Genomic DNA, 20,780 nt, shown 5'->3' on the forward strand with positions numbered 1-20,780 from the left:
GAGAGAGAGAGCCTATAGTTTAATGATTCAACAATTAAAACATTTACAGGCCCCCATAACAGATGTTAAACACACGCTGTAATCTCCCCCTACCACTCGGTGCGCGCCTCGCTCTCTCTCTCTCGCGTTGGCTGCTTCTCTAATAATATGTGTGTATTCTCTTAACATGTGTAATTATCTCTCTCGCTCATGCACACCAATAGACAATAATTTAATATCGCGTTGTGGCAATCACGGTGCGCGATAGAAATAAAAAAAGGAATAAGAGAGAAATGTATGTATATAAAAAACCGCCGGCGCTCTCTGCTCCGCCAGCACTCTACTTTTCCAGTTCGTTTTCCCCTGCAGAATATAAAATATTTGACATGGAAGATGAAAATGCTAAGGTTTGGATCCCTCTCTGCTCGCTCGCTCTTTATACTCAGGCTGCTGCTGCTGCTGCTGCTTTTTTCTCTACTGCATTTTTTTTTCATTCTCGTCAATCCCTACATAGCACCTTCTTCCATCTACTCCAACAACCAACCAACCAACCCACCCCCTTATGTTCTCTGGCTCTTTTTCAAATTCAAAGAACTCCACGTGGAGTTTGAGTGGCGAGCGTCGGCTGCCGGCGTTGCCAAGCAACCGTCAAAAAAGACGCCATAGATTGTCGGTCGGCGGCCGTCATTGGTGCGCTCGGTGCCGGGGCCGAGCTGCTCGGCAACTGCTTCGTTATGCCGAGGTGTGGTCGGCGTTTTGCGCCGCGCCGTTGGATGATGAGGTCGAACGTGGCGCGCCGATTGGCCGACGCCGCTTGATAAGTTCATTACGACTCCACGTGGAGTATCAAACAAAAGTTGTCTTCGAGTTTTTTTACCCCTCTTGTGGTGGCGTCGGTACCACGCCATTGCAGTACAAGCTATACTGGCAATCAGACACTAAACTCTTTAACATCGACCGGCTCCGACGGCGCCGATCAGCAGCAGCCACCGGGTCGGCCGCTTCTCGGACGCAAAGCCCAACCGACCGACCAAGGCACCGCCAAACCGCTGCCGTCCACCGCGTGGCGCCAAAATAAGCCGGATTTGAGCAAAATCCGAGGCGGCAATATAGGCAACCGGCCCGGCACCTCAGAGGGGAGGCGAGCGCGGAGGAGTGGGGGGCGCGCGAGTTGTGCCGCCAGAAGCGAGTGGATTGCGATTGCAGTCGGACGTGCACGGCCAGACCTCTGGAGTTTAACTCTTTATTTTCAAAACTAGGAGAAATAAGAAGTGTGCCCTTGTGGATTACCCGATTGCAGCCTTTCTTGGATAAAACTCATCTGGTGCTGGAAAGGCAGCCAGGACTACAATGTGCTGCTGACAGAAAATGTACCCAACTGGTATGAACGCGGCGGCAGCAGCTGCGGCGGCGGCGGCCCGGCACCCGGTAAGTTGCTTCGGCCACCTCGTCCTCAGGGCGGCAATGGGGCGCTCTAGGGTGGGTGTAATGGGTGTTCAAACACGCATGCACCTCCCCCGAGGCTCGGTGTTTGATCAGCCGAGGGAGAGCGGCCAGGATTAATTGGCTCTGATAATATTGCTGAGTAGTAACTTCATTTGAATTATCTCGGCACTATTAATATTTGAGCGTGCAACACACATTTATATTTTTCAGATATATTTATTTATACGTGGATCTGACGCAGCTGCGAGTTTTCGCATCGACCGGCTTGCCCTTTTTTAATCATTTCGTGGCGCGATGATAACGTTCGTATATAAACGAGGGCCACTTTCCGTGCTGCGTTCCATTTTTTCTCAGTGAAAAAGAAAAAGAGAAGCAGAGGCCTCGGACATAATGACAGCGTGATAAAAAGCGATACCGAGTTGTGGAAAAGTAAATAATTAGCTGAGAAAATTTATAATTGCACACTAAAATTATTTAAAATAAAAAAAATCATCTCAAATTTTTAAATATTTTTAATTGGTTCGAAAGTACACGTCTTTATCGCAATCTCACGTGTGTGCGTGTGTTTTTATTAATGTTAAATAATCGAGCACGCCGGCGTGAAATTAGTATCATTTACGAAAACTGCAAAATTTATTGCCACGCTCGTTTTGACTCTCTTTTTTTATCTTCTTCATCTTTCTCTCTCCGCGTCGACGGCTGGCGTGCCCGCGCTTTTTCAACGCATCGCGGCGCATCCCATCCATCCATCGTTATTATTTTCTCTCCTCCTCCTCCGCCACGGGAGAAATAATAATTTATCTACTTTTTTTCCGCCGTCAATTACCGGCTCGCGGCGGTGGCGGCAGCAGCGGCGGCGGCGCAGGCTTAAAAATGATAATTATTAAATTATGTTGGCATTGTGTGTGCGGTGGTGCTTTGTGGTGGATACACGACTGACCATATGACCAGGCTGAAGGGTTAACCGCGAAAGCCGCAGCCCGGCAGCATTCCATTTTGACTTTACCCTACTTTCAAAATAAAAACACAAACCAAACTCGAAACTGCTCTCGACTCGCTCGTTCGCTCTCTTCGTGCAAAACGCCGCCGGCGTGTTTATTAAATTGCAGCACAATTACCGCCTGGTAATTAATTAAATAAATTTTACCTTACACGGCTGGCGTGTGTATAAATGTGGCGCGACCGAGCGAGTGGGATTAATTTGAAAAGTTGTTTTTCTTTCCCAACGTGCGATTTTTCTTACTTACTCGCCTTTTACAGGCTGCTGCGCGAAAAGTTTTTATGAGTTTTTGAGGCAATTTGAATAATTTAGCTCGGTGAAAACTGAATTCGCGCCGTAAAGAAGCCTGAAATTGATACTCGACATGCGACCGGATTATAAAACGGTCTGGGTGCGAAATAATTTCACGTTGTGAAACTTTATTTACGGCGGGGATAAAATTTTCAAATTACGCAGGAAAGTGCAAGCAGGTCCAGTTAACTTTCAGTAAAAATACTTTTTAACAGCTTTTAAAATTTACAAATTAAACCAGCTCCGCCTAGAGGCTTTTCCTTAAAAGTAAACCCAGTGATTTAAATAAATGCTCCAAAATAAATTTAAAAAGATGAATATTTATTTAAATCAATAATGCTACTTTTACTTTTGGAATTCGGTACTTCACATTTTGATTAGCGTGAAGTGCCACAGTCAAAATTGTTGGATATCTGTTTGCGCTCATTTTGGTGCCAAGAACAACCGCAGAAATTCCTTCCGAAAGCCGCAACTTGTCAGCCCCAAAGCGGCAGGAACGTGAATCCTGAAAACAATCCGCTTGCGACATATCTCCGGGAAAGCTTCCCGGAATTCGGAGCCGCAGTTGTTTACGTTCCGAGCAAGTTTCCGTTGCTGGAAAAGCATCCTGTGAATTTGGAGAGTGTGAAAATAAGTCAGTCTGAATTCCTCGGGAGCAATTAATCAATAATTCGGTTTGCTGGCCATACCGCGCATACCTGACGGCTGATTCCATTAAACCGCAAATTACGAAACCTGTAATAGCTCCGTGGTTTTTATTTCGTTCCCCTCCTCTCGGCCGCCCGAACGCCCGCCGCCTTTATTTTGTGGTTTTCTGCCTCTATCATCATCAGCTCGCTCGGCACCGCCAGCCGGGTGTTTATTATGCCGTGTAAAATTCTAATGCGCCCAATCGGCCTTTATATCAGCCGGGCTAATTAACTCGCTACCTTAACCACCGCTCTCGCGAGTTAGCGAGCGAGCGAGAGAAAGAGCGTGCATCATCATCAACAGCATCACGACTTGTACATTTTAGCACACGGTTTTTTGCCTCGCGTGATGAGCGGCGTGTTATGAGCGGTAATGAGCTGGTGTGTCGCTAAAAGAGTGCCAAACAGCCGGCAATTAATTAAAATTTCTACAAGGATGCCTACAAAGGAGAGCACTAACTTTTTTTAATGTTAAAATTTTAATAAAACATATTTGAAAATTTTATCTTAAAATAAATCTTATTATACTTTACATTTTGGCATTTTTTCGAAAATTTCAATTTTATATTTTATTTTATAGAAATTTTTCATTTAATTATAATTATATTGCCATGACATGAATAAAAAGCTAAATTATACAAAGTTGTCTTGAATTTAATCATTTTTAAAGTAATAATTTGACTCATGTGACCAAAAAGATACAATTCAACACTAAAATGGCTTGATGTGCGCTCTTTTAGATTTATATATTTATATTGGAAAAATGAAAAATTTTATTTTTATATTACATTAAAATATAATTCTACCTTCTTTGAAATTTATTTTAATTTTTTTCATTTTTTACAATTAACATTTAAATCTAAGAGAAAATATCATTCATAAAATAGCCACTCAGTTGCTTTATACATTATCATTGCGAATTAATTTGAAATAGGGCATTCAAATGAGGTTTCAATCATAACCTACTCGAACAATCTAAATTGATGAGTCTGCTAATTTACCATGAATTGTGACATTCAATTTGCAACAAAAATATAAGTACAACAGCTGCCCTTTTTCTTTTTTGCACATCACCCTCGAAGCTAATTTTAAGGCTGGCTAGTTTTCCGCACGAAAGCGAGCAGAAAATTATGTCACAAAGCTAATTGCCAGAGGAGGTCATCCTTAAAAAGCCTGATGTTTTTTGGCTCGCGGCTGAAAGCGCGCGGGACCGGTGCCAAAAATCCGACGACGTGGCGTCAAAAAGAAACTCCCTGCGCTCCGTCGGTCGTCATTATCAAGGACCGTTTCCCCCTCGCAAGCAAGCAGTCAGTCACTCGGTCTCTAGATTGTTTCAAATCTCGCGAGAGAGGAAGAAAGAAAGAAAAGCTGGCTGAGAGGCGCATTGAGGAATTTTTATTGGAGTCGCGGATGTTGGCTGCCTTTTCCCTCTTCGAGAGATAAAGTGGTGGCTGCACTGGCTGCCGGTGTATTATTATTGAGTCACGGCCCGACGAGTGAATGGCTCCTCTCTTCTCACGCCCAAGTGCGCCGCCGACTGGTCATTCTGCAGGCCAATTTTCCCCTCGGCTGCTCTCGTCGCTTTCTTTTTCTCTCTTTAACGGCGATTTGCGTCCGCGACTAATTAATTAGATCCGTAATTGACCGCCGACTATTGGCTAATTAATTGATCTCGGGGCTGCGAGGAAAAAATAAAATAAAACGTCGTCGTCGGTTGGGAAATCGGACACCGCACACGTAAAGCGACGCAGCACGTTTTGTGAAATATTAACTGACGCTTCCGCAGCAGCAGCAGGCGAGCAGACCGCGCTGCCGTGAATCAGATTTTTCCGAAAGACCACCGAGGTTGACTGACGCCTGCGGCTACATGGCACTTGGCTTCCTCTGCGCGACCCGAATCTGCTTCCATCCAACTGTTGACTGTTAATTTGCACGTTTTTTTTCTGCTGAAAATCAGGGACTGAGCTGTGTTCTTCCGCACGTGGAGCTCGCTTAGCGTGAAAAGTCGTGTCATATGTTAACAAATTTTGTTCACAAAAGAATAAAAAAAGTTAAAATTACTAACTATCATTCTTTTCAATGAATTTAATTTAAAATATATAATTTATTCGCTCACATGAATTGTTTAATTTAATTTTATATAAATTTATTTTTTGTTGAAAATCTGCAAAAATATTATTACAATTATTTTACGATTAGTGTTAAGCGTAATTTATAATTTAATAATTATACTGTTTATTGTTCTTCGGTCCATATAATGGCAATTCCCATGAACTCAATCTTAAAAGAATTGTAATTATAGTAGCAGTTTTAATTGAAGAATAAATTAAAGTTTACCAGTATCGTACATATTTATTAGCGTTCAGATCACAACACGCAAAAAAACAACTCGCCGGCGTTCGAACTAAACCGCACCGGCACTGCAAAGTAGAAAAACAAATAGCGCACCAAAATTAAACCGGCTATTGACATAATTCGCGCAAGCTTTCCGCCGATAAAACCAAAACACGTCATCGGTCGCGGGCACGCACACAGCAAATTGAAATTTATTAGCCCATTTATATTCACCCCTCGTTTTATTTGCGAGTAAAATTGCCAGCATTACGTTTTGAAAATAATTGTCGTTTAAATTCAAACATAGAATCAAAGCGAAGGGATAACATAAAATTCTAGTGATGATAATAAGCATCTAATTAAAATTGTGTTTGCACTTCAAAATTATAAAAGGAAGTGAGTAATTAACCAATTTAAACGGAATTGAATTCACGATTGCTGCACATTTGAGTTTGGTAACAAAAGAACTCTGGAAAGCCTCGGGCTGGACGTTATTAAATTCGGCCGGTGATTTACTTAGCCGCTCACTGACAAAAGAGCAACACTCGGCCGCCGCCAGTCTGCTGTGTAAAATCAGGCTGCGCGTCCAATTTGCACGGCAGGCGAGCGTGAAGGATCCTCGGTGGCGGCGCTTCCTTGGCGCGGCCCAATGGTTCGCAGCCGACCGACCTACCGACTGAGCGACGGAAGGGTGTTATTAGAAAACAAATAGCGTCGCTGATTGTGCACCCGAGACAAAGGCGACGCGAAAACACACAAAATAAATTCATATATTTAAGAAAAGAAAGAGCCACCGCACCCCGCGCGTTGCTTATAATTCTCTCACTGATCCGATCGTTTGCTTTGGTTGCAGGGCCCGCCCCAGCCGGGACAGCCTTTCAAGTTCACTGTAGCTGAATCTTGCGACAGAATCAAAGAGGAGTTCAACTTCCTGCAGGCGCAGTACCACAAGTAAGTGTATCACACACACCAAAGTCCTCTGCGATTTACTCCCCTTTCAGGATTTAAAGACGTTTCATTCACTTCTGCTCCCTTTCATGCCAGTCTTTAGTAGTTCATTATGAACTCTATAGGATTAAAAAATCTGTAGAAATTAATTTAATATTAGAAAATTAAGTTAAATTTGAAATTAGTACATCATTTTTTAATTTTAATTAAATAGGAGATGAAAGAATTACGAACAAATCCAGTTTCAATTCAATTCAAATTTTTTTTTTTAAATTTAGCTATATAGGTGCTTCCTTTTATTTTTTGTTTAACTTTTAAGACGTGGTGGAATATTCAGAAAAAAGTTTTAAATAAATTTTTTGTTCTTTTACATTTTGAAATAGTAGAGATTTCAAGAAATTGCATGATTTTTCTACAACAAAATCTGACTCCCTTTTCTCCATTCGCTCGCCACTCAAGACGCCAATCTCTGTTTTCAGTCTCAAGCTCGAGTGTGAGAAGCTGGCCAGCGAGAAAATCGAAATACAACGCCACTACGTTATGGTAGGCCATATTATGTCCTTTCCCGCGAAACAACTTGAGATGTAACCGACTGGTAATGCTTGTTTCAGTACTATGAGATGTCCTACGGGCTCAACGTTGAGATGCACAAGCAGGTAGGTTTCCTTACACAATTTATTGTTGTGATCTTTTCGTCTCGTTTGAGCCGTGTTATTTCATTGCAAAAGAGAGAGACACACACACACAAGCACATCCACACACACACGGCTCGTCTCTCTCCTTTTATTTTGTGCAAAAAAGTAACGTAAAGAGCAGCACACCAGACTTAACTCGCTTACATATACGTAGCACGGAGTGCTCCTTTGTTGACATATTCCGGTGGAATAACCGGCTCAGGGCTTCTCTATAAATTTTAAATTTCTATGTAATTTGGCATTTGTTAAGAAAAACAAATTAAGGTTTAGAAAAATTGAACTCTTTTCTTTCTCACGTTAAAAAGTAATCAAAATGCAGTGCGTTAATTGTGTACAGAAATTTATCCAAAACATTTTTAAATATTTTTGAAATTGTAAGCTATAAAAAATATGCAAGCAAGCTACATATGTTTTTAAAATACTTATTTATTTTCATTAAAAAATACACAAATTAAAATTAACATCGTAAATTTTTTTATTATAAGCATTTAAAACTATTTTTATATAATCATAAGTAATTGACATATTATTTATGAATTATAGTATTTTAAATTGAATATTATTTTTTATACCTTGTGTACATTCATATAATTGTATTCTTTAAATAAAATCTTAGCAATTAATTTGATTCACATTTTAATTGACTGATATCAGATTGCTATAGACTCAACTTTTGTTACTTGCATTTGATCAAATTATTCAAATATTATGAATTCAATGTTCTTCATTAAAAAATTGTTCTAAATTCAACATAATAACTTTTATTATCCCTCCCATTGGGAAGTAAATATACTTAACTAGCTGTAACAGCACTTGAAATTTGAAAACCCACTCGGAAGAGTTAAAATCGGCTTAACGAATTCGCGTGTGACGTGTTTGATCGTATCGGCGACTAATGAGCCGATTCGCTTGCAGCTGCTCTCGGCGGCGCTCAGTATACTAATTTGCAGCGCTCTCTCGCTCGGCTCCATTTATTTGGAGAGCTAGAGGATAGGGCGCGCACCCCTAACCCACCCCAACAGAGCCAAGCTCATTATCGCATGTATACGTATTGATCTCATAAACGCAGCGTGTGATGTGGGTGGGTGGGTCACGTGCGTGCTCTTAATCGCAGCATCACCCGGGCCACGTGTCGCAGGAATAACACCGAATTTATATACTATATTTATCATGGGAAATTATTTTTATTGCGGAGGGAGGGCGAAAACCGCCGCCACCGCCGGGCAGATAAAATCCATCCTTCTCTCCCGTACGCACATTTACGCCCGTGCACGTGCACACACGACTCGCTCGCTCGCTCTCGGCACCGCCGATTTCAATTAGGGGAGATCGAAATTCATTACTTCCTATGTTGATGGTGTTGACACAATTTTCCATTACCGTGGCGGTCGGTCACGAAAGCCGCTGTAAATAACGAAAGTAACAAGCCCTTTTCTTCGGGTTTCTTATCAAGACTTGGATTACCTAAAGATTAAAGGTGCTTATTTCTTATTTATTCGATGGTGTTTGTAAATACCTCTGTTTGTTTTGACTTAAAAATGTGCACAACTGCATGATTGCTGAAAATATAAACTAAAATTAGATTTGCTGACTTGCATTTTTTTCAATATTTGCTAATTTTCAGTTTAGCATTTTAGCAATGAGGAAGGAAATTGTTTAAATCAACAATAATTTAAATTAACTGTCGATTTGAAAAAATTGCATTAAAATAATTTAAACATAATTAATAACACGGACATCAATTGCCTTAATTTTTTAAGGGAACTGTTGCAAATTTAATGATTAACTAAAAATTGAAATAAAAAACGAAATGAAACAGTTCTTTTTTTCGTATTTTAATTTATTTTTAAATTATATTTAATTACTCACAAATATTTTTAATTTAAAATTTGATCGCTAGTAAAGAAAGATTTTTTTAACCGTTTTCAGATTTTTTTTTATATAAAAAAATTTATCTTTTTCGGTAATTAGCATTAAAAGATTGACTCTGTTTCGGACGATATTATTGATAGGTAACTTGGCTACATTTTTTTTAACATTGTTCAATTCAAGAAATTTAATCCATCATATTTTGTTTCCACCAACAATTATAATAAAAAATAAACCAGAGATAAACAATTTTTCTCACCCTAGAGGGCTACTTTAAAATTAACATTCACCCAATCATTTTACCCTCGGCAGTAATCCAGATGCAAATTTTTCATAAATTTGGATCCCCTCGGGCCACTCTACTTTGCATTGGGCGGGAATGACGTCTGTCGGTTAGTTACACGCAGCCATGCTGCCGAATTATGATAATTTTGGACGGGCGGACGGGTAGGTAGGGTGAGTGATAAGGGCGAACACTGGTATAAAAATCGCATCTCCCCGGGCACGATAATCGAGGTTGCTGTGCAAGCGCGCCCAGGCCCTTGTACTCACTGACTGTTTGCTTAAGGCCGCCGCTGCGCCGCGCTACAAAAGTTCTGGGCAAACACGGCGCGAGAGAGAGAGAGAGGAGCGAGTGTTTGCTCATCACAGGCGGACATATTGCCTGCTTTTCAAGTTTTCAGCTATCCTCAAATATTTACCTTCATTTTATGGGAGCTTGCTTGCTTACCATCATGTGCTTTATTTATAAAAAAGAGAAAAAATACCCCTGCCCCCCGCACTACTCGCAAGCCCGTCCGCCCGTCCGCTCTCTCGCTCATGTGTGCAGTGTGTATAAATACACTCTTGACTATACACCATGCGAGAGAGGAAAAAAGATAACTTTGGGGCAGGACTGAAATAATAAAAACGAAACTGAATAAATACAAATAAATACACACACACACACGCACATTAAAAGTCAAATATTTATCAGTAGACTCTCGCGCCGTGTATGCGAGTTGCGGGCTTTTTAGTGCTTTCGCCTCAATTGCCAGCGCGGTCGCTTTTCGTTCGGCTGTTTGTTTTTGTAATTAACGAGCTTATGTGTTTCTCAGCTGATTCACGTCGGAAGACAATGACACAACCGCCGCCGCTTCATTTAACTCTGCTGCCGGCAGTGCTTTTAGCCAAGTTCAACACGACGGAAAAATGTGTCAACAAAGAGAGGCATTATTTTATTCCCGCGCGCCGCGACTCCTTTTCAAAATTGATTAACACCTATGTTGCCCTCGCACTCAACATCGGGGACGCTGTGTTTTTGTTCGAGCACGTGCGAACACGGACACATGGCGCGGCTAGCGAGTGGGAAAAAAATCGTTATTGGCGTTAAAACGTGGAAAATTAATGAGGACATGGGCTGCTTTAGAATTATTATTATCTTGGTTTGTTTTGGTGTTTTTAACTACATAAAATTTAAAAAAAAAAATTTTTTTTGGGAAAATATTAATTGTTTTTTTTTTTTCAATTATTTTAAAATAAAATTATATCTTGCTATTTAACTGACTCGTTTTATAATTTGGAGCGCCACTAGTATAATGGAATTATTATTTACATTAAAAATGATAATATTTTTATTCTTTAAATTTATTTTTAAAACACTTCATATATAATAATTTTAAATTATATTCTTGTTTTCATTAACAATTTATATTCTTATATTTTTATCTTAAAATTAAATTTTTATAATAAGTTTGTTTGACATTTCATAACAATTATTCAGTTTTAACGAGTCCATGTGCTTCTATTTTAATTAATTTTCAATATTTAAACAGTTGGAATTGAGTAGAATTAAAATTTTCTAAAGTTACATTCTTTTTCCTTGGATTGTTTGAAATTTGAAATCTTTAATTAATTCAGCTAAAATTGAAATTGAGTACACTTTAAAATAAAATTAAACTTAAATTGGTATAAAGTTTATTTTCAAATTGACATAATAAATTCTGTGTTCAAATTTTATTAATTGTAAGATAGTGTTAATACTGATAGTGAATAAATACAAAAATACTGCAAAAATATTTTTTGTAGGAAGTTAAACAAATCAATTCTATACTAAAGTAACATCCTGTGCCGATTTGAGGGGAATATAAAAAATATTTGATAAGCATCGAGATTTAATACTTTTCTACAAAAAGCTTTAAAATGCATTACAAGAATTAATTTGATATTAATTGTTTAATCAAATCAAAACATTTCTGTTACAGACTGAAATTGCCAAACGTCTCAACACACTCATCGCACAGATCTTGCCATTTCTTTCTCAGGAGGTAAGTCCAGCCCGTTCTGCCTTTCGAACTGAACTAATCAATTTCGTCCTTGTCCGTCTGGTTGCAGCACCAACAACAAGTAGCCACTGCAGTCGACAGGGCAAAACAAGTCACCATGACAGAGCTGAACGCAATCATTGGGGTAAGCACGTTGCCACCGCCTTCCCTTGGTCATTTAACAGCCCTTCTTTCTCCTTGTCTTCGCTCGCATTCTCTCACACATACAGAGCCGCCGCTCCCTGCGGATTGCAATGTCAACCATGCAAAACCTCTCTGGGGAGCTGACGATTTAAGCCGGGGGTGATTTTATCTGGCAGCAGAGACGAGCAGAGTTTGCCGGGGTGGATTACTCTCTGCGTCGCTCGAATGAAATCTATATTTAAAAAGAGGGCGGCAGAGAGTGCTGGCCGGGGCGAAAAAGAAGAGAGTGTATCCAATCATGCGTTGGGGGGCATTAGGACCCTCGTTCCCGTTCTCGCAATCAAATTAACACCATCCAGCTCCTCTCTTTTAATTGATTTACGGAGACAAGGAGAAACGCAGGCCCCGGATACGAATTTTTGCATGGCGCACGAGTAATTAGATTATCTCCGCACCCCGCCCGAAATCCCCCCCTTTGTTTTTAACCTGCTGACTAAATGTCTCGAAAAGCCCTTTCGGAATAAGTTGTTAATTAATTTCAACGCTCTCACTATATTATATTCGAAAATTGTTATCCTTTTTAACTTCTAAACGTCTTTTTAACTTCCTAAATGTAAGATTTTGATAGAATTTTATAAAAAAAATTATCTGTTAACAGAAATTAATCAAAGAGCTTTTTAAGTTTCCCCATATGTCTTTTTTTTCATTGGATCGCGAATTTTTTTTATTGTTTGAGGGCCAATTTATACATATTTTACTCCCATTGAAAGTGTTTAAGGGACAGTGCCTATTTATTCTTCTATTATTTCACATACATACATACATATGCCCGCGTTGCTGTTGCCCTCCTCGCCGTTCTTTTGATTTTTTAAAGCTGACAAATTCTTTTTGCAGCAACAGCGCTCTGAACTTCCTCGTTTATTGGTTAGTATTCCGTTAGAGCACAGTCCTTTTGCACTCACCGCACCTCACTTTCTCTCTCCATTTCTCAAAGTCGAAAATCAAGTAAACCCCCAGAACCTCCCCCGAAAAGTAATGAACCCCCGACGCTGTTTGTCTGAGCCCCGAATCCTCTGATTTCAGCAACAAATGCACGCGCAGCAGTTGCCCCACGCCGCCCACGCGCCTCCTATTCCGATGATGCCCCACCCGGGGCTCCCGGGGCCACCGTCGAGCGCCGCCAGTCTGCTGGGCCTGTCGGGCCTTTCCGGGGCGCCGGGGGCGCATCCGCTGTCGATGCTGGGCGCCAAACCTGAGCTCCACCGAGAAGATGTCAAAGCCAGCAGCGGTGAGTGTTTTTTGTTTGTTCTATATTTAATTTTCTTTCTAGAATTGATAAGGATTAAGGATGAAATTAATATATACACGTTAAAAATGTTGATGAGTTTCGAGTGGACACGAAAGACAATCGCTTCTGACATCAGCGATAAGACTCTCGAGAGCAGGAAACGAGATAAAAAGCGGAGCCGATGTGGAATTAATTAATTTTTCGAATTGCTCTCGGGGCGAGTTTTATTAAATTGTGGGGGCGGCCGGAATTGTATAAAAGTTGTGCTAAGTGAGGCCATCGGAGGCTCTTGAAGCGGCAGTTGCACCCCCCGCCGTCGCCGGCTGAGAGGGCCCTGGCTGAGTGCGCCACTCGAGAGCCCTCCACTAGCCGAATTAAAGAGGCTCTCACTCACCCAAGGGTCCTCTCAAGTGCTCAAAGAAACGAGAATTTTATCTGCCCCCGCCCTGCCGTCCCCGTGACACCCCACCCACCCGTCGGCCACGCGGTAATTTGAAATTTTGTCACGTTCCGCGCGGCGCTAAGTGCCGACCGCAGAGGTAGATAAAGGGCTGCTAATGCCCCGCGATTCAATCGGCTTCTGATTTCGCGCGCGGTTCTTTTCACGAGGTGCAATTTTATCACCCACGCTTTTTTTTATTTCAAGTACCTTTTGACTTTTACCACCAAAAGCTCGAATTGATATTTTTGAATATTCAATAAATGAATAAAATGGTGACAAATTTTATGGACATTGAGTAACCGGAAAAGCTGTGATAAAACCCGGCGTTGTTGCAACCTACATCGGGAAATATAGGCCGACCGGAATAATTTGAAACGATTCCAAATGAGCCGCGCATAGACATGCTTCCTGCCTGAGTGTTTAATGTATGCTATAAACCTTTTTGTTCATTGTTCTCCAAAAACAAAATAGTTTTAATTTTTTTAAAATTTTGAAAAGATAACTTTTACTTTCTATTAATTGATTGAAAAAAACTTAATATTCTAAACTCTTGCTAGTAATTAGAAAATCTGAAGTGGTGCAAGTGTTATTTTCTTATCTCTTATCTAGACCTCTTGATGGATCGGAAATTTTAAAATATTTGAAGTGTGAAAAGAATTTTTATCACAAATTACAACCAACAAAATTGACTTTGGTAAATTTTAATCTTCACTAAATCTGTCATCAATAAAGATATAATTTTTTAATAATGGTAAAACAAAATTTTCTCCTGTTATGATTATTTTTTTTAGCTCACACAATCAGAGTGTTTATTAACGCTGGGCAAATAAATATATATAGCAATTTGGAAACGATGCAGCGATTATTTACTCTCGCGTGCGGAACGGATTTTCCAATTTGGCTGCGCGGACAATATTTTAATCAACACACGCGCGCGGCGCTCGCGTTCATTCATCGGCGAAATCGCGGGCGCGATGGATAATTAATTAGTGAGCACCACTCGGCGCGATTTGCACGCATGGCCGAACCGCGCCGAAAGTTAATGCGATTGTTTATAAAATGCTAATGAGTTTATTGAGTGGCTCTAAATGCAGTGCGAGAGGGGACGCCGAGGAGGAAAGAATTTTGTTCGCGCAGCAGCACCGAGAGCAAACTTAACACTTGAATAATTTGAATGGAAATATAAAGCAAGGCAGGCAGACGGGAGGGCGAGCCGAGGGGGATGAAAATACACACACACACACACCCATTCTGTATTCATGCTGTATTACTTTAGCAGAAAAAGCTGTTAAAATACAAGTGAGAGAGTGAGTGAGTGAGAGGGCTGGGGTGGTGCGCTGAGGCCTCGCAGGGATTGAAACAAGGGCGGAATTTTTTATTGGACGGCGGCAGGCAGCTGCAGCAGCAGCCATATTTATATCAGAGCTCGAGGGGAGCGGCAGCCGCCTCCCCAATAAGTGCGAGTGCTGATTTGGGGGATGCAAAAACAGCCGTGTATAACACCCTTAAGGGCATGTAAAGCCACTGCATGTTTAATCAACCAAATAAAGATACGCTCTGGGGGCGAGTGAGTCTGCCGCCGTAATAAGCGAACGCAAATTATGCCTCCCTCCGAGGGTGGAAACGCTTTTAATTCCGCTGTCAAATAAAAGTTGTCGGTTGGCTCGACGACGACGGGGGTGAGCGAGAGAGAGAGAGCCACAGGGGTGAAGGGGTGGCGGCGGGTGGCTGCCGGCGAGGGAGGACGCGCTAATTTCGAGCTTGCCAGATATAGTGCGATTTTTTTCGAGTTGATCGCTCTCGTGATTGCGCCCATAAGTGATAAGTGTTATTAAGGGAAAGAGAGGATTAACAGCGTGAATTCGCGACTCGTGTCAAATATCACTCCAGTTTCATTTATTCATAGGTACTGCTCATCTGCCAAAATAAATTAAATTTAAAAAATTAAAAACATTTGTTATAAAAATATTATTTATATAAATTTAAATATATTATATTTATTTTATTATTATTTTTAATATATTATACTATTGTCAATTTAAAGCAAATAATTGTCTTTCGTTTACAAATTATAAACACAAAAGCAGAGATTTCAGCACAACTTACTTTTATAAAATAAAAAATATATTTTCCAAGAGCAATAATATCATTTATATGTCAATTCCTGAAATCAATTCTTTTCGCACGCCTTTTGCGTATGATAATAATGTTCAATTATTATTAATTATTAATATTGAATTAATAAGCAATTGAAATTAAGGCTCACAATTTATAATGGACTTGTTACGGATCTTAATTTATAATCGTCTTTAACAAATCTATGAAAATAAAAACTGTGCTAAATATTGAAACCTTTTAAATAAAATAACTAATGTAATATTCTTTGTTTCTCTTTTCCCGCACCTCCTTTGGCTCATCCGTTGGTCTTGTTCACCATTTCCGCCAAATTGAAAATTTCGCCAACCACAGCCGGTCTTCCAGGCGCCGAGGAACGACATGTGAGTATTCTCTTATTCTTTACACTGACTTGCATTCACCGCACAAACACACACACCCGGAGAGCGCGAAATTGATTGTTTGTTGTTGGGCATGCTGGGGATTAGCCGTGCGCGCGGCTGCCGGCCCTTAATCCGCCGCAGACGACTTTAATTTGCTAACTCTGTGCCGACGCGAGCGGCCGTAATCAACAAGTAGTGCTGCTGCGCGCTAATTACACACAAAGCAGTCTAATGGAGGCAGTACTTGTAACGACCGCGGCTTCAATTCGCCACGCGGATTTCCGAATGAACAAAAAAGATGATGATAATAATAATAACAACCAACCGGGGAGAAGAAAGAAATAAAAATCGTTCCCATAAGCCGGCGCTGATTTTTGATTGAGTCATTTTTTTACGGCTGCGGCTGCATTCAATTTACACACTCGGCCAAATAAATGCCAAGAGGGGGATGCTCGGAAAAGGCTGACGCCGCTCCTGTGCCATTCGCGATCCCTCATTTTCTCCCCCAGCGGCGCAGTTGTTGTGAAAGGCTAATAAAATTTTAATCTGTTGTGCGCCGAGCGGCGTTTTTATTATAGGTGAATAGTCAGCAGCCGCCAGCTCTTCCCCATATACACACTAGTATATCCCATTCCGTTTGATCCCCCTTTGCACTCAATGCGTGTAAGGAGCAAACCCTCCCCGTGATATAGAATGGCACTAACAAGGACCCTCCGCCAAGAGCAGGCAGGGGCCTCTTCTCATTACTGCGCGCCTTTTGTTATTCAAATACCGCCGCCGTGAAACTGCTACTCAAATGTGATTTGTCTCCGCTTCCCAACAGCTTTCATTTTTTTTCACACTAACCACGCGAGAACGGTTGAAACATTCCATTGAAAAAGGATGACATAAAATTTATGGTAATTCTGCTGTTGCAGCGCAATTCAATTTCCCCGGCCGAGAGGGAAAAGTACCGGCCGAGAAGCCCACCAGAGGTCGAACACAAGAAAGTTAAAAAAGAGGAGAAAGACTGCCATGTGAGTTTTCAATTTATTGGAGATTTTATGATTTTATAAATATCACCTTTTTCTGCAGGCGAGTGATGGGGAAAAAAGCGACCAGGACTTGGTCGTTGACGACGCAAGTGAAGACCCCGTGTCACCCCCAAACGGCACCGCCTCTCCTCGGGAAAATGGTCTGGACAAATTAGCGCCTAAAAAGGAGCACGTTGGACCGCACAGGTAATTAATTCAACATTGCGCTACATTCCGCGCTGCGGGTAATTGTGTTGCATTCCGCTCCCGATTTGGAGCAATAATGAGCGCAGAGTCAAATGAAAAGAACAAATTGCTTTGTAATTGTGGATAAATATTACCTCGAAATTTACCGCAGCAATGGAATAATTGATCCAAATCTAAAAGCACGTTGGTTGCATGACTGATTTGTGATTTACAATTCGTTTTACCACAAAAACAGTATAGATGAGGGCACTGAGATAAATTTAATGCGTTTTAACCAGAATCTAAAGTTGAATTGTAAATGTGGTCATCTAACGAAAAATATTACTCAATAAGTTTGATTAAAATTGAAATCCACTGAATTTGGGTTGAAATTTCTTTCAAATATAAATTTTAAATAAAATGATATTGGGAAATATTGAAGCAAAAATTTGTTTTGTTTAAATGTGTTTTTAAAATTTATTTCAATTTAAGTTAAGTTAAAGTTACCTTAAAACTGATTTAAACTTTGCAATGGTTCCAAATTTTTGGAAAAATAAATTAGGTTAATTTTTAAAACTGATTTTAAATGTCACAAGTACTTTTTTCCATATTAATCTGGTTGCTACAAACTAATTCGAGTTAGATCAATTGTCCATCACTTTCAGCACATTTCAGCACATTGACATTATTTATCAATTTATTTTAAGCTTTTAAATGGTAACTGTGATAATGCTTCAAATTTTTATTGTTCCTTAAAAAAAATTCCTTCTAATAATTATAATGAAAGCCAATTTTGAAACAAAAATTCTAATTATTTTCTTTCAATTTGCAGTCCTCGAAGTGGCACCAGCTCAAATGCCAGCACCCCCTCGACCAAGAAACTGGACGGCGAGAAGCCAACTACCCCTATTTCCAAATCGGTGACTCCGACGAGCGGTGGCAGTGGCAGCAGTGCTGCAGGGGGCAGTGGCCTCAAGCCCATCGTCAAACCGCCACCTTTGGGTAATGATTTTGAAAACCAATTGACCTATTTGGACTCAAATTGGATTTGGAATCCAACAGGCCAATATCCTCCATACCTAGCAGGGGCAGCTCCGCATGAACTGCAGCCCGGCGCCTATGGTGCTCACTTGAACAATCTGCCACCCTCTCTCAACAACTACCAGCGACCTCCGATCGTAAGTTGAGATTTTCTTACCTTAGAAAATATACTTTTCCTGCATTTATATATAAATACAAAAAAAAATTATCACAAAAACTGCCTTGAAACTCTTCAATACACGCTTATTCCCTTGTTTTTAGTTCGGGGCCATAGATTTCTACCGAACAATGCAGTTGAAGAGATTAAATGAATACTCCATGTAAACTAGTTCAAAAATAAAAGCAATCCAAAACAATTCTCCTTTCTTAAAAAAGTCAAGTCTTTCAATTACTCAATCAATCATTCAAAAAGCCTAAAAAAATTTGGACCGAGAAAGTTAGTCAACACTTTCGAAACCTCTGCCGAGCTACTAATCGTCCCTCCTGATTCAGGTCGGCTTTGACCCTCATCCCCAGATGCGGGCGCCCCTGGGCCCTGGCCTGGGCGGCATCCCTGGAGGCAAGCCGGCCTACTCATTCCATGTGAGCGCCGACGGCCAGATGCAGCCGGTGCCCTTTCCTCCCGATGCCCTTATGGGGCCTGGGATTCCGAGACACGCTCGGCAAATAAACACTTTGACCCACGGTGAGGTCGTGTGCGCCGTCACCATCAGCAACCCCACCAAGTATGTCTACACCGGCGGCAAGGGCTGCGTCAAGGTGTGGGACATCAGCCAACCTGGCAACAAAAGCCCAGTTTCTCAGCTTGACTGCTTAGTAAGTAGATTCAAATAATTGCTCATGTTAATAACACAAATATATTTAAGTGTATAATTTGTTTTATTACTTATATGAAATTAAAGAGTAAATTAATAAATTTTATTTATAAATATTTTTTTTAAAATAATAGATAAAATATTTCATATCTTTTTATATTGTGTTAAAATTATATTTTTCTCTCATTTTTATTTATAAATTATATTTTATATTAATTTTTATAATGTTTGCATCCAGTTCTTAATTGATTATAATGATCTCTAGTAAAATATTAGCTTCATCTCTCTCCAAAATATTCTTCAGTGTTTTAAATAGAAATAGACTTTAACGTTAATAAACAAATTTTTATCAAATTGCATTGTGATTAATGTAATTAACAACTCCATATATCAATTTCAGCAAAGGGACAACTACATTCGATCTGTGAAGCTCCTCCCTGACGGAAGGACCCTGATCGTAGGTGGCGAGGCCAGCAACCTTTCCATATGGGACTTGGCCTCTCCTACTCCTAGAATTAAGGCCGAACTTACTTCCAGTGCTCCTGCGTGCTACGCCTTGGCTATCAGCCCCGACTCAAAGGTAACAACTTTAAAAAAGTTAATTTTGCAGCTTATAAATTTCAAAATTGTCTCAGGTGTGCTTCAGCTGCTGCAGTGACGGAAATATTGCCGTCTGGGACTTGCAGAACCAAACCCTGGTCAGACAGTTCCAGGGACACACAGATGGTGCCAGTTGTATTGACATTTCCGCAGACGGAACAAAACTCTGGACAGGTAATTTTTAAATTTTTCATTAATTTATATTTCTAAAATGGTACTAATTCATATTATAATTTTTTTAGAGGAATATTTTTATAAAACAATTTATTTGTCAATTACAGGTGGTCTAGACAACACGGTGCGGTCGTGGGACCTTCGAGAAGGTCGACAGCTGCAACAGCACGACTTCACTTCGCAGATCTTCTCACTCGGCTACTGTCCCACTGGCGAGTGGCTCGCCGTCGGCATGGAGAACTCCAACGTCGAGGTGCTGCACTGTAACAAGCCTGACAAGTACCAACTGCATCTACACGAAAGCTGTGTGTTATCCCTGAAGTTTGCTGCTTGCGGCAAATGGTTCGTCAGCACCGGCAAGGACAACCTGCTTAACGCTTGGAGGACACCCTATGGAGCCTCTATTTTCCAAGTAAGCTTTTGCTCATTGCACATTTAAAGTTCAAATGGATCCAAATTTTAAGGATATACATTTGTATATTAAAATTAATCTGATTTTTATGTTTTAATAAACTAATAAACTCATTTTTGTTGCAGTCAAAGGAATCGTCGTCGGTGCTGAGTTGTGATATATCAGCAGATGACAAATACATAGTGACAGGCTCAGGAGACAAAAAGGCGACGGTGTACGAGGTCATGTACTGACCTGCAATGATCTCAGTATTCTAATTAATACCTCAAAATTACCGCCTTCGAACTATCTAGCCCAGCCCATGTTACAATGTCAAAATGTGTAATATTAATAAAAACACGTACACAACATTCTTACCTGATAATTGTCTGAAATCTTTCTTGAATTAATTTTAATTAACCTTAAACCTTTTTGAACTGTGTTAAAACTGTTCTTTTTTTTATTAATATTTCAATGGGTCTTGAAAGAAAGAAAAATTTTGAAAGAGCGCTTTGCTAACAAACAAAAAGAAAAATTGTGTAGGCCAAACTCAATTATTTATTTCACAAAGAGCGGCAGAAACCTGTGAGCAACAGGCAGGCGCCGCTGCTTTTGTAAAGTTTCTCAAACAAAG

General features: G+C 40.3%; 1 protein-coding gene across 3 annotated transcripts; it reads left to right on the forward strand.

The window, feature by feature from the left end:
• Window positions 1-884: 884 nt before the first annotated feature.
• LOC132205193 (transducin-like enhancer protein 4) lies at window positions 885-20,528 on the forward strand. Of its 3 annotated transcripts, XM_059634131.1 has the most exons (18): window positions 888-1,407; window positions 6,593-6,690; window positions 7,167-7,230; window positions 7,299-7,343; window positions 11,495-11,557; window positions 11,625-11,699; window positions 12,593-12,622; window positions 12,782-12,986; window positions 15,898-15,926; window positions 16,844-16,942; window positions 17,001-17,146; window positions 17,958-18,127; window positions 18,188-18,303; window positions 18,659-18,982; window positions 19,382-19,561; window positions 19,617-19,755; window positions 19,863-20,167; window positions 20,293-20,528. In XM_059634131.1, exons 1-18 carry the CDS (start codon window positions 1,348-1,350, stop codon window positions 20,398-20,400), a joined length of 2,256 nt encoding a protein of 751 aa, XP_059490114.1. In that variant the 5' UTR covers window positions 888-1,347; the 3' UTR covers window positions 20,401-20,528. The 3 variants fall into 3 exon arrangements, with proteins under 3 accessions (XP_059490112.1, XP_059490113.1, XP_059490114.1); XM_059634129.1 differs by having other exon boundaries at window positions 885-1,407; window positions 17,958-18,303; XM_059634130.1 differs by lacking the exon at window positions 12,593-12,622 and having other exon boundaries at window positions 886-1,407; window positions 17,958-18,303.
• The last annotated feature ends 252 nt before the right edge of the window (window positions 20,529-20,780 follow it).

This window comes from Neocloeon triangulifer, unplaced genomic scaffold (assembly GCF_031216515.1).
Source record: "Neocloeon triangulifer isolate White Clay Creek 2 clone unplaced genomic scaffold, ASM3121651v1 ptg000002l, whole genome shotgun sequence".
In the NCBI taxonomy this organism is placed as follows: domain Eukaryota; kingdom Metazoa; phylum Arthropoda; class Insecta; order Ephemeroptera; family Baetidae; genus Neocloeon; species Neocloeon triangulifer.